A 12,427-nucleotide genomic window follows, 5' to 3' on the forward strand; every position below is an offset into this window, starting at 1 on the left:
CCAAGTGCCACAAAGCCTGTTAACAGAATCAAGTTTGGAAGTAACTAATTACAGTTACTGCCTACCTGTATGTCCATCCAAGCAGTTGCAGGTCAGACTGCGGGATTCTGGGTCCTTGTTGCAGGAACTGGCGAAGAATCGTCTGCTGGTCTGAACATCTGGACACAGGCAAGGCTCACAGGGCTCTCTGGAAACCGGGTCACCGTAAAACCCCTGCACACACCTGAGTCAGCAACACAGACTTGTAAGAATCAATAAATGTACAGGACTCTGTCTTGGTGAATATAACTTAAAGAGTTAGTCAGTCTCAAGTCTTGAAGAGCAAGTCTCAAGTCAAGTCTCAAGTCTAAACACCAAGTCAAGTCAGAACAAATCAAGAGTCCAGTATCAATTTAATATCTTAAAGAAAACTAAATATCTAGGACTTTTCAATGCAATATGGTTTTAATAGGATAAAAACTTGGTAAGAGCATCATGAGTTTGATTTCTATAATCAGTTTCAACTTCAATAAATTCAATCATTCCATACAAATTCAGAAAACAGAATTTAAATTCAGTCGTCCGCTGGAACAAATCTCATCACTTTCAATCTAAGTCATTTACACAAACACAAGATCTCAAGTCAAGACTTTAGAAACCTTTTCAAGTCATCAAAGTACAAGTCAGAGTCAAGTCCCAAGTCACCAGAACCCAAGTCAAGTCAAGTCTCAAGTCTTCTCTTCATGCATCAAGTCAAGCTCGAGTCCAAGTCACGTGACTCGAGTCCCTCCTCTGGTCAGTGTGGTTCTGCAGTACCTGTCACAGCGGTCTCCAGTGGAATGCCCCCTGCAGTTCAGGCAGGCTCCGGTCTCCTCGCTGCACAGCTCTGCCAGGCCGTGGCACTCGCAGGGCCGACACAGCGGGAAACCCCAGTAACCCGGCCGGCAGCGGTCGCAGCGGCGGCCCGCCACCTCCGCACGACACGGACACTGACCTCTGACCTGGTCGCACAGCTCCGACACCGAGCCGCGGGGGTCGCAGTCACACGCTGAATGAAAAGAGCAGGAAGGAAAGGGTGTAGCAGTCATCTATGCTTTTTGTTGTTACATCATTTCCTTTTAAGTTTGGATGTCATTCAGTTTTTTGCATTCGGTTCAGTTGTGTTTTCTTCTGTTATCTTCTTTTTGGGTTTTATCTACCCTGTCCTATCTAACCTATCCTAAGCTAAAATAACCAAAAGTAAACATTTTAAAGGGTCTATGAGTAATTTCCAGTCCAATGCTGGCCTCTCAGCGTTGTCATGACAACAACACTCTGCCCTCCGTAGAGCGAGACCATCATCAACATGGTGGGCAGGTTGGACTGTTTCACAATCAACAACAATCAACCTTCTGTCATGTTCTACCCAGTTGGACAATTTTTTTGTTGGATGGACGCTTGCTGTGATCAGGATCCTGACATCACCACGATTCCTGCTGTCTGTGGATTTTTGGAACATATGGAAGGTAAGGAGTCGCTATTTTGTGTGTGAAGTAACTCCACTTCCCCGGCACATAAATGGGCCGGTCCGTTAAAATTTGAACTGTTTGAAGCAGCAGGAGAGTGATGAATTATTCCAATGAGTTAGGTAATATTGTGTAATTTAATTTATAACTGTGGTATTTTGAGTCCCATGACAGTTGATTTGATGTATGTTCATTTGGTAGATTGTATGGGTCAAGGTATGATCTATGTTTGTTAATCTTTGAATTTGGTTGGGCTGACTTTGTTGTGATTTTGTTGTGATTTTGGAGGGGTGGGTTGATGGGTCCTGTGGGGAGGGGGGAGTGGGGACTTGAGTGTATGTTGAGTATGTAGGTGTATGTGGTTTTTGTGTTTTTGTTTTCTTGTGTTTGTGTGTAAAAAAAGCATATGGCCAATAAAAATTTGATCACAAAAGAAAAAAATTGAGCTGTTTGGAGGATTATATACATGCCGAATTTACCAGAACACTCTACCAATTAGTAATAATGTCTCAAATTATATTTTACGATGTGTGTTTTTTGCTGATACGCTAGGCAAAAACAAACTGACAGATTTTTTAAGGGACCTTGGTAGGAGGGCCTTCAGCCTCGGCCCGCTCCTGTGTTTTTGAATGGAGAAATTTAAGCTGTTCACTTTGTTTCACTCTCTATCATTCAGGAACCTCTGCTGATATTTACTAGTCATATTATGCTTCAGTGAAGCAGACATATTACACATTTACCCTTTAACTATAACCCTGAAAACCACTCAGCTTCAGTAATGTTGCAGAGTGTCCTCTAGGTGGCGCCACTGCACTCTCAGTAAAACTGGAAGAATGTTCGGTCACAGAGGATTCTTGATAGCTCTGGTTGGTTCATTTAGCAGGTGGTGGTATGAGTGTGTATACTGTATGAGTTGATGACTTTGTTAGTAACAGTTACGTACGTTTGCAGCCTTCCGGTCCGAAGCCAAAGGTCAGCGGTGCGCAGGTATCACAGCAACGGCCAATCACGTTGGCCTTACACTCACAAAGCCCGCCCAGCTTGCTGCAGGACGGTCCCACAGAGCCCTGCACATTACACCTGCAGGCTGAGACACACCGCTTACTTTAGAGCCACTTTCATGCGGAATGGAGTGATAAACACAAAACAGAGAAAACAATACCAAGTAGTGCAAGTGAAAATACATAAAGGGGCTTATAAAAACATCTCTCCTCCTGTGTGTGTGTATGTGTTTTCAGGAGGAAAACAGAGACACACATACTATGCATACATACACACTATACAGCTGCACAAATCGTTGTGTAACATCTACAGTTCTGCCAAAAATAAAGTGGGTGACTTCCTGCAAACCAATAAATATGACTAGACTTCTAATAAATATGACTAGACTTCCAATAAATATGACTAGACGTCCAATAAACATGACTAGACTTGGCTGGACTGTTACTCACCCACAGCTCCGTTGTTGATGCGGGCGGACATGCTGCTGATGAGGCCCTCACACACCTCAGGCAGCGCCTCCTGCTGGCCCAGCTCAGCAGCCAGTCCCATGCAGCGGAACCGCCGGAACGAGTCCAGGTCGCTCTGGGAACAGAAGTCCTGCACCGCCTCGATCCGGGGAATCAGACCCATCTGGACAACAGACAGCGACTGACAGTCATTTTCAGTCCAGGCAACTCACTGTAGAGCAGCCAATAAAGAATATAAAGAACGTCTTACAGAGTCGACTAGGATGTGTGAGCTGGATCTGGGATCAGAGTTGGGCTGTTTCTTGAAGATGATGTCCACAAAGTACCGCCCCCCCGCATTCAGACACACCGGCTCATCCAATATGGCACTCCTGGGAACAAACATATATTAGTAGTAAACAACAGGGCCCAAGTACATAAAAACATATGGAACTTCCACATTGATTGTTTATTTTTGTTTTAATTTTAGTTTTGTCTGCAATAATCTAACTACGACTCCATGTCTTGTGTGAGATAAAATAAATCCAAGTGAAACATGATCAGAAAGTCATCATATATATATATATATATATATATATATATATACACATTAGAATGCATTTACTAACATTAATTAAATTAAATTATTCTGCATTTAATATGAACTCATCTTTGTTGATGTCACTGTTCATGCTCAATTCATGTTAGTAAACACATTAGTTAACATTATTAACAAACATGTATAATAACATTAATTAATGCAGTTGTTCATGTGCATTTAACATTAACTAATCTTTGTTAATGTTGTTATTCATGTTTAATTTCATGTTAGTAAATGCATTAGTTAACATTAGTTAATGAACACTTTATGTAAAGTGTTACCATGGTAATGATTTATTAAATCAGGCACTGTAAACAGGGATGTTTATGATGAGGATGAAGAAGCATATCAACAGCTTAAGATCTTGATCAGGATCTGAACGTCTGGCTGGAGGACTAAGACCTTCGTCAGGAGGACTGTGTGCAGGTGAGCAGACACAGTGTTGTCTGTTACAGCGTCTCACCTGGCGTTCCCAGGCAGGTTCAGAGTTCTACTTCCTGTTGGATCTCTGGAGCAGCGGCCGTCACCAGCAGACAGAGGGACGACGCTGACCGAGGCCAGCCAGTCGTCTGGAGACTGCAAAGCAACAGCTGAACACATCAGGCTCACACACACACTTTTTACTCTGGTTTGTTGTAGTACACTGCAATATGTGTATGTATGTAGTACGTACACATGTAGTATGGAGACATGTGCGACTGCAATACTTGTTACCACTGGCAAATAATGACTGTACACATATGAAGAGCTCTATTCCAAATTGCTATAAATCCTTTTGGAAAAAAAATCAGTACCTAAAGTCCTTCATCTAAAATATAGAGTATAGAGTTTATTAAAGTGTGTGTTGATATACTGTAAATACAGAAGAAAGAGCCTGTAAAAGCATCATTTAGCTTGTGTGAGTGCAAGTCAAGAGTGTTATTCCAAAACACTATAAAGTATATCTGTTCGGAAATCATTCAATATCTCTAAAATATAGATGGTCCAGCCTGTAAGTGTGAGGACTTAGGTTACCCACTATCTCTCAGCAAGTAAAATAATTTATTCCACATGCTGGTGTTTCAGTGTGCTGGCGGTCCGTACCTCGGGCTCGTAGCGGATGACCAGCTGGTAGTCCAGAGAGGAGGGCAGGTTGTCGACAGTGAACCTGAGCCCCGCCCCGTCCAGCGCCCGGACGAACCCCGGGCCGGTCCAGGTGACTGGCTGATCCGCCGTCCTCCGCCGGGGGATGATCTGCAGCGCCGAGCCTGGGTCCAGAGGAATCGTCTGCATGGAGAACAGGAGACAAACTGTTTCATCCAAAACTCACCGGTCGTGATGCCTGTGTTCCCAGCCAAATGTGAAGTTTAGGCCAAAAACACAACCATTTCAACAAGATTGTGTTCCTGGCCCAAAAACACTCCAACCATAACCACCAAATTAATAATAATTGGCATGACTGTTGCCACGGCTCAGCTCTGCATTCATTTGTTTTCTTTACACGCTTACTCCTATTCATGGTGGTGGGGGGCTGGAGCCTATCCCAGCATGCTTTGAGAGGAAGGCATGGAGACACCGGCCCGGTCTCCAGTCTGTCACAGGGCGAACACAGACAGACTGACAGACTGACACTCCCTGTCAGACCTACGGAGGGCTCACACTCTGGTCCTCGAGGGCCAGCGTCCTGTCCTCCTGCCTTCCACCCGATGCATGCTGGGATAGGTGGTTTAGACGACGAAGACAGGGAGAACATGCAAACTGCACACAGGAAGAACCGGGAATCAAACTCACGTCCCTCTTGCTGTGAGGCGACAGTGTTGAACCACTATGCCACATTGACTCAATATAACTCAATTATATTCAAATATCTCAATCTTACAATAATGTGTTTAACTACATGATAAAACACAATAATTAATAAGTGGAGAGCATTCTGTAGGCTGTATAAACTGAATATTAATGATTTGTTGTGGCTTTTTGCCTTTATTGATAGGTCAGGAGAGATTGACAGGAAAATGAAGGCAGAGAGAGGAGGGACGACACACAGCAAAAGTCACGGGACGGATTCGAACCTGTGCCGCTGCGATTAGGACTTTGCCTTGACTGAGGACGTCCTACCTTGCCCTGTCTCCTGTTGCGGGTTTGTCTTCGAGTCCGTCGGACCAACACAAGGCGGCCGTTGCTGTACTTGAAGTCGTAGCCCTGCTCTCTGAAGTACTTCTCACACTTGGGCAGACCTGTAGGGTTCAGCTGGGAGTTGAAACAGACAAACACAGCCACAGTTACTGTCAAAGAGTTCAACAATAAATAAAAATGTACTTAACCTTATATGAAATTAATGGAAAGGACCAGGAATTAATTTGAATTTAAGTTAGATTAACTCCTGGTCATTTCTCTGATCATAGTAAAAACATTCTCCAGTAATACAGAAATCCTCCTGCAGTACCAAGTGTATCACTAAATAAGTGAACGTCTCTGACCATCAGATGGGTTCTAGAGGTCAGAGGTCATGTTTAGCACACACCAGAGAAGAAGAGCTCCCGCCGTCCAGCGGAGCAGCGGACTCTGCCTCATACAGGAAGTAGTCCAGGGGGCGCAAAAAGTGGCCGGGGGCGGGGTCAGCACACCGTCGGCCCGCCATGTTGGGCAAACACTGACACTGTCCGTCCTCTGGAGAGCAGCTGGGGAAACACACAACACTCACAGTGATTTAAAGTAACTATCTGTGACATTTACATAAAAATACATTTCTGCTTTGGTACTCTTAGCCGGTGTCTGGTCGCTCTTTCCTGGGAAAAATCCTCTGCCGCACAGGAAGTGATGCGTTTTACGTTTCCGGTTTGTTTGGAATCAACAGAAGAAGAAGAACTGGGTAGTTAGCATGAGCAGTGATAGCCACCATGGCTGAACAGACAGAGAAAAGAGAAACTCAAACTGCAGCAACAGAAACTCCAAGCTCCGCCCACACTGTTGTGATTGACAGGTGATCTGTGGGAAGTGCAGTGCAGAAACACCACAGTGAGGCTGAGGGACAAAGATGGAGACAATTTATACAAACACTTGCCAATATTAAAAGAAAATAATAATATCATGCAGATTTATGAGTGATCATCATTTCTTCCGTATTCCATTTGTCAGATGTTTTTATCCAAAGTGTCTTACAGCAACAGGAGTGCATACATTTTTAGTATGGGCGGCCCAGCAGTGATTTAACAAACTGTAGTGTTAGTGCCATGCTGCAGGACCACCTGGATATAAACATACATGTTTTGACATGCTACTTGCAGGGCTTTGACTTTTCACAAGCAGACAAAGAGAGTGTCAAAGTTAACTTACGCCGTGCTGTGTGCTCCTCCAATGTCACAGTCACAAGGTGCACATCTGTACACAGTGTTGCCCAGACCCCAGTAACCTGGCTGGGGACAGAGGATACAGGAGAAACAGTTCATGAAAATATTACACTTTGGAATTTAAAAAAAAAGTATATTTGTTAGTTTTCTTATAGGCTCTAAAACACTATGATGACTGAAAAAGTTAATAGAAAAGAATGAAGTGCACTTTACTGAATTGCTGTCAGTAATTGCTGTACTCCACACACTGGTGAAACACTGTTGCTCCACTACTGGCTTTGCTTGCATTCTGATTTATTGGATTAAAAAGTGACTATTTTACACCTGGAATGCAAAGTGAATACAATTCAGTACCTTGTAGGATAGAAAACAAGCAGTACTCTGGATCCAGAGGACTGAAAACCACTGGACTGAGACATTTATCACTCTTACATTTACTATCTGAGCTGTTGATATGTGGTCTAACATTTTGTGACAGCCAAAATTTATTTTGGAGGTATACATTTCATGAAAATAGGCAAGGAATCCACACACTACTTAAAATCAGACTCAAAGACTTTTTCTGCCCCCTTTTTTAACCTTTTTGAGTAGTGTATGCTGTGCAGATTCTTTGCCTTTTCTCATGAAGTCTCTGCTAATTGGAACCTAGGCACCTGCTGCCAATTACACCAAAGGACTGAAAAAGCACTAAATACTGGAGTCAAATACATCAATATTTTGAGTTATTTTAGGTTAAGAAAATTCCAATAAACGTACTTTCCATCTGCAAGGCAAAGTTTTCAAGTAAATAAGTAAATAAACTCCAAATTTATTTCATTGGGCGTCCTGGTGGCTCAGTGGTCTGAGGACCATATCATGTAACCGCGACGTCCTGGATTCAAATTTGGCCCAGGAACTTTGTCGCATGTCATCCCCCTCTCTCTCCCACTCCTTCCTGTCTATCTCTACTTTGAACTGTCAAATAAATGCAGAAATGCCCCCCCCCCAATTTTTTTTTTTTCATGGAGAAATGAACTGCTGAATGTATCTTTAATCCTGCTGATACCTACCAGACACTGGTCGCAGAACGGTCCTGTGGCCAGACGGTCACACACACACTGTCCTGTCTGCTGGTCACATGCATGGGGAAACTGGACGCTGCCCAGCAGGTTACATCTACACACTGCAGCAGATACAGAGGGAGAGCCAGAGAGATGAGAACGCAAAGAACGCAAACTGGATTCTCTGAAAGCCTGACAACTGGATGAGACCTGGAGATTTAATAATGCTCAGAGAAACAGTGAAAAGTGCAGGATAATGGGAACTCTGGTAAAGTAAACACCACAATAGACCTGGTTCAAAAAGAATGTTTTCAATGCATGAACTAGGACAACACCAGATAGCTAAGACAATTGCATCAAAGTATTTGAAATGTAATTTATTCAAATTTTCTAAAATGGACAGTTAAACTGACAGAATCTGAAATTCCCAGCTAAACCCCTGCAGGTTTTTATCCTATTAAAACAATATTGCATTGAAAAGTCCTAGATATTTAGTTTTCTTTAAGGTATTAAATTGATACTGATCATATTGTAGTGACTGTGTAAAGTGATCTTTAATCCTTACTCTGGCAGCCGGAGGGATCCTCCTGCCTGAGGCCAAAGAAGCCGTATTTACACTGATCACAGCGTTGCCCCTCCACGTTCTCCTTGCAGACACAGTGACCCGACACTGGGTCACACAGGCCGTTTCCCTGGGAGCCGGCTGGGTCGCAGTCACAGGCTGGAGGAGAGGGAACGGAAATGCTTCAGAGAGATTTACATCAACGTGTGAAACAGAACCTAAACTGACCAAGAGAAAGCAAGGAAACACTGCAAATTCTAACTCTTATCAAACATTTTTTCCTCTAAAGCACTCCTGAAGATGACTTAGAGTAAAAAAAGTTGGGTGCTGTTTTTGATCTAAAAACTGGAATATTTTGGATTGGAATAAAACGAGATATTTTTACAAACCCCATTTGGACTCATTGTTAGCAGCAAGAGGCAACGGAGCTCGCCGTTTCAACCAACAGCTGACTGGAGACAATATTGTCTGTGGGTCCAAGTACTACAGGGATGTAAGAGACTAATTATATATATTGAGACGCTCGGTGTGTAGAAACGTACGGATGCAGCCGTGCGGGTCGTCCAGCGCTCTCTGTGGATCCTGGTAGAGGTACGGCCTGCACTGCTCACACTGAGGCCCGACCCGCTCGTGTCGGCAGTCGTCACACACCCCGCCGCTCACCCTGCCGGTGGCCTCGAACCGCGCGACGTCAAAGTGACACAACTCAGAGTGGCCATGACAGTTACACCCTGAGGGGAGGCACAAACAGCATTATAACTCTTATGTTGTGTATTTAAAGAGTAACTAAACCCTAGGCTTTTGTGGGTTTGCTGCCATCTAATGGTTAAAAGTGTGCTATTGCAATTGCCATCTGCTATTGGCTGATCTTTGGTGCCAGGTGATGTCACCTTTAGAGTACAACAGGTGGTGACATCACCTGGTACCAAAGATCAGCCAATAGCAGAAGTCTAGGGTTTAGTTACTTTTCATTCCAAAACTAGATATCATCACCTGAAAAATGTGACACATTCTCTGATAAATTAAAATGAAAACAAACAAATAATAATAAAGTAAATGAAATTATTATATAAATGATAAAATGGTATAAATCATTAAATTAAAGTGCTGAAATTACATATTGAAAAGTGTGTTGTTAGTTAGGTTGAGCCCTTTACTAACAAAATAGTAGCATTTTAGAGGATAAAAAACGTTCTATCTTTTCTACCTAGCTCTTGCTCTTTCCCAGCACTTCTCTAGCCTATCATACATGTCAGAAGTATATTGCCTCTGACCCTTGACCTCCTTAATATTTGTTGCTTGTAACGTCAGTGGAATAGAAAAAATGTAAGCGTATTGTACTGCTGCTGGACACACTATGATACACTGTGTGAAAGAGTGAAAAGGAGACTGCCTACTCCTGCAGACGTTTGGTCCATGTTCTCCACCCGGCCTCCAGGGGGCGTCGTTATGAAAGTCCTGGCATCTCTCACAGTTGTCACCCACTGTGTTGTGTTGGCACACGCAGCGACCGTGGACCTGAAGGAGGAAAAAACACAGTGTCTATCTACTGTTGGCTTGACATGCTGCAAAAACCTTCAATAATTCAGTAGATTTTCAGCAAATTTCCTTTGAATAGCTGTTACCTCGGATGATAGGGACCCGAACAGACAATAAATGCATCATGAATTTCATCTCAGAAACTTTATCTGGTATTAAAGCTAGACTTCACATTCATTCTCTCAACAAGAGCGCACTTGTGTTTCATATTATACAGTCGAGGTGCCCAAACCTTTTCACATGAAAGGCCTTGAGATAAAATTGACCACGGGCAAATATATTCCCACTAAACACAGATGATTTGGAAATGGAGACAAAACAAAAAAAAGTTTTGTGTTGTTTTAGTTTTAATTCCCTGAGGCAGAGACATAGTTTACTTTTAGGAAAGAATAAGGACATTAAACCAGACGACACATACAGTATGCGTTGGAACAGCGACCGGACCGCTCAACATCAACCATCTGTTCCACTTGTAAGACTCTGCTGTGCCGATATTACATATGTATCGTGGAAGCAGAGTATATCGGTGGTTTTTAAATCCTCCTCACTTAGCTCCATTCTGACCATGTTTAGAGGGTTTCTTCGATTCACTGCAGCAGTGGAAGTACAGGGGCATTTCCTCGCTAAGACCTCCCCTTAGCCTCGTTCTATTTTCTGAACAGGATTTCTATCCATTGCACCCAGAAGCTTGCGCGACGCTCTCGCAATAACCTGCAATAAGCGATATCAGACCTTATAATCGATCCTGAAACTAATATGTGCTATGTGGAGATTTCATTGAGACATAATGATATAAACCAATATCCACACAGCAGCAGCTGTGTTGCTGTTTTCTCCTCTTTTCTAAAGCTTGTTGTCAGATTCCACTCCTGAACGAAGCTCCTCCCACTCCATTCAGTAGCTTGGCTCCTCCCTCATAATGGCAGAATTGATGAAGCGTAGTGGAGTAAACTTGTTAAACTTATTAAAGTGAACTTGCTACCTGGCTCTTCACTTGTCATTGTGGGACATGTGACCTTCAGCGGGAGAAAGATCTGTCAAAGTGAGACCGGCGACACTTCTCCGCAGGTACGTTAAAGTCGAGATGAAACGGCATTTCGAGAGTATCTAACTTCCGTATCGTGACGTATTTCCGAGTGAAACAGGAAAGACAGGCGGGACGTAACGTTGGGAGGAATTTGATTTGAACATTGAAAAGTGGGCGTGTCATAACACCCGAAGACACACCGAAGTACCGTGCTGTTGCTAGCTAGCTAACTAATGAATCTTAGCTCTGTGCGCTAAAAGTTGAAGATTAATTGATGGGTGGATGTCATGATATTATTGGTTGAAATTGGTTGGTTCATGCTTAAGTAAGCACACGGCATATTTTGTTTTACAGGAAGAAAACATGATTGGATTTTGATATAAGAATACAAAGAAATTGATTTTTTTGTACTTTTTTTGGCATCTATTGTTAAATAGGTGCACAATATGACCAGGGATGTGATCTAAAAGGGTTAAAAAGGCATTTTTCAGTTCATCTCGACTTTAAGCCTTTATGCACGGTGCTTTGCAATGTTTGTCCCTGCTAGGCCTCTGTAGTGCAGTGGCTTTGCTGTGTGTTATTTACAAATGTGTTGCGGTTTCTGTCGCCCTCTAGTGGTCAGAAAATGTTGCTTATTGCAGCTTTAAAGGAAAGTAAACCAAACGGTGCCGTACCATGCCTGCCTCGGTGAAGACGTCCCCCCTGCCTCCGTCCACAGGCATGCACTGGCTGGCGTGGCCGTTACAGAAGCAGCTGCCCCGCACCACCATGTCGTACAGGGCGTAGTAGTACTTCTCCTGCGGGTTCCTGCGCCTCCGGCCCAGCAGGGTGTCGCCCAGCGTGAACAGACGGGAGAAGTTCACCCGTATGTTGGTCATGGTGATCAGCTCTAAGGATGAGGGGAAAAACAACAAAAATAAATATTGACAGTATTTGCAAAAGGTATTCGACCCAAGTTTTATGCAGCCTAAGGAAATGAAACAAACAGAACACAACCTTGAATTTGGAGCTCATACGGGTTTTCTATTTCAAAGGTCGGATCCAAAGCCTTCAGCACCACCTGGGATGGAAATACAGAAAAAAGGAGAAATTTAAAGAATGAATTACTGAAAATAGTAGGAGAACTGAATGCATGCAGGGTTGTGTGTGTGTGTGTGTGTGTGTGTGCGTGTGTGTGTGTGTGTGTGTGTGCGTACCTCTCCATCAGTGGAAGGCTCGGACCCGGAGTATCGACTGTCGCAGACGACGTCGTCCACGCTGTCCGCGGGCTGTGCGGACACCCAGGGGAAATGAGCCGCGCAATCCTCCGCAAAGTAACGGAAAACCTTCCACGTCCGTCCGAAGTCTTTCGACCGCTCCACCAGCATGGCCGCCGGACGGAAACTCTGTGAAGAAGA

At 43.6% G+C, this 12,427-nt stretch overlaps 1 protein-coding gene across 1 annotated transcript in view; it reads right to left on the reverse strand.

Moving 5' to 3' along the window:
- Window positions 1-12,427, reverse strand: part of lamb4 (laminin, beta 4) — a 33,854-nt gene that overhangs the window by 11,632 nt on the left and 9,795 nt on the right. Inside the window, exons 6-22 of the mRNA XM_078283064.1 lie at window positions 12,227-12,415; window positions 12,027-12,090; window positions 11,705-11,919; window positions 9,862-9,982; window positions 9,007-9,195; window positions 8,468-8,623; window positions 7,912-8,024; window positions 6,849-6,928; window positions 6,037-6,193; window positions 5,631-5,762; window positions 4,617-4,799; window positions 3,997-4,109; window positions 3,204-3,324; window positions 2,936-3,116; window positions 2,428-2,571; window positions 796-1,027; window positions 66-223 (exon numbers count right to left, since the gene is read on the reverse strand). Of these exons, the coding sequence (XP_078139190.1) occupies window positions 66-223; window positions 796-1,027; window positions 2,428-2,571; window positions 2,936-3,116; window positions 3,204-3,324; window positions 3,997-4,109; window positions 4,617-4,799; window positions 5,631-5,762; window positions 6,037-6,193; window positions 6,849-6,928; window positions 7,912-8,024; window positions 8,468-8,623; window positions 9,007-9,195; window positions 9,862-9,982; window positions 11,705-11,919; window positions 12,027-12,090; window positions 12,227-12,415 (2,548 nt within the window). The remainder of the gene's footprint in view (window positions 1-65; window positions 224-795; window positions 1,028-2,427; window positions 2,572-2,935; window positions 3,117-3,203; window positions 3,325-3,996; window positions 4,110-4,616; window positions 4,800-5,630; window positions 5,763-6,036; window positions 6,194-6,848; window positions 6,929-7,911; window positions 8,025-8,467; window positions 8,624-9,006; window positions 9,196-9,861; window positions 9,983-11,704; window positions 11,920-12,026; window positions 12,091-12,226; window positions 12,416-12,427) is intronic.

This window comes from Centroberyx gerrardi, chromosome 4, assembly GCF_048128805.1.
Source record: "Centroberyx gerrardi isolate f3 chromosome 4, fCenGer3.hap1.cur.20231027, whole genome shotgun sequence".
Lineage (NCBI taxonomy): Eukaryota > Metazoa > Chordata > Actinopteri > Beryciformes > Berycidae > Centroberyx > Centroberyx gerrardi.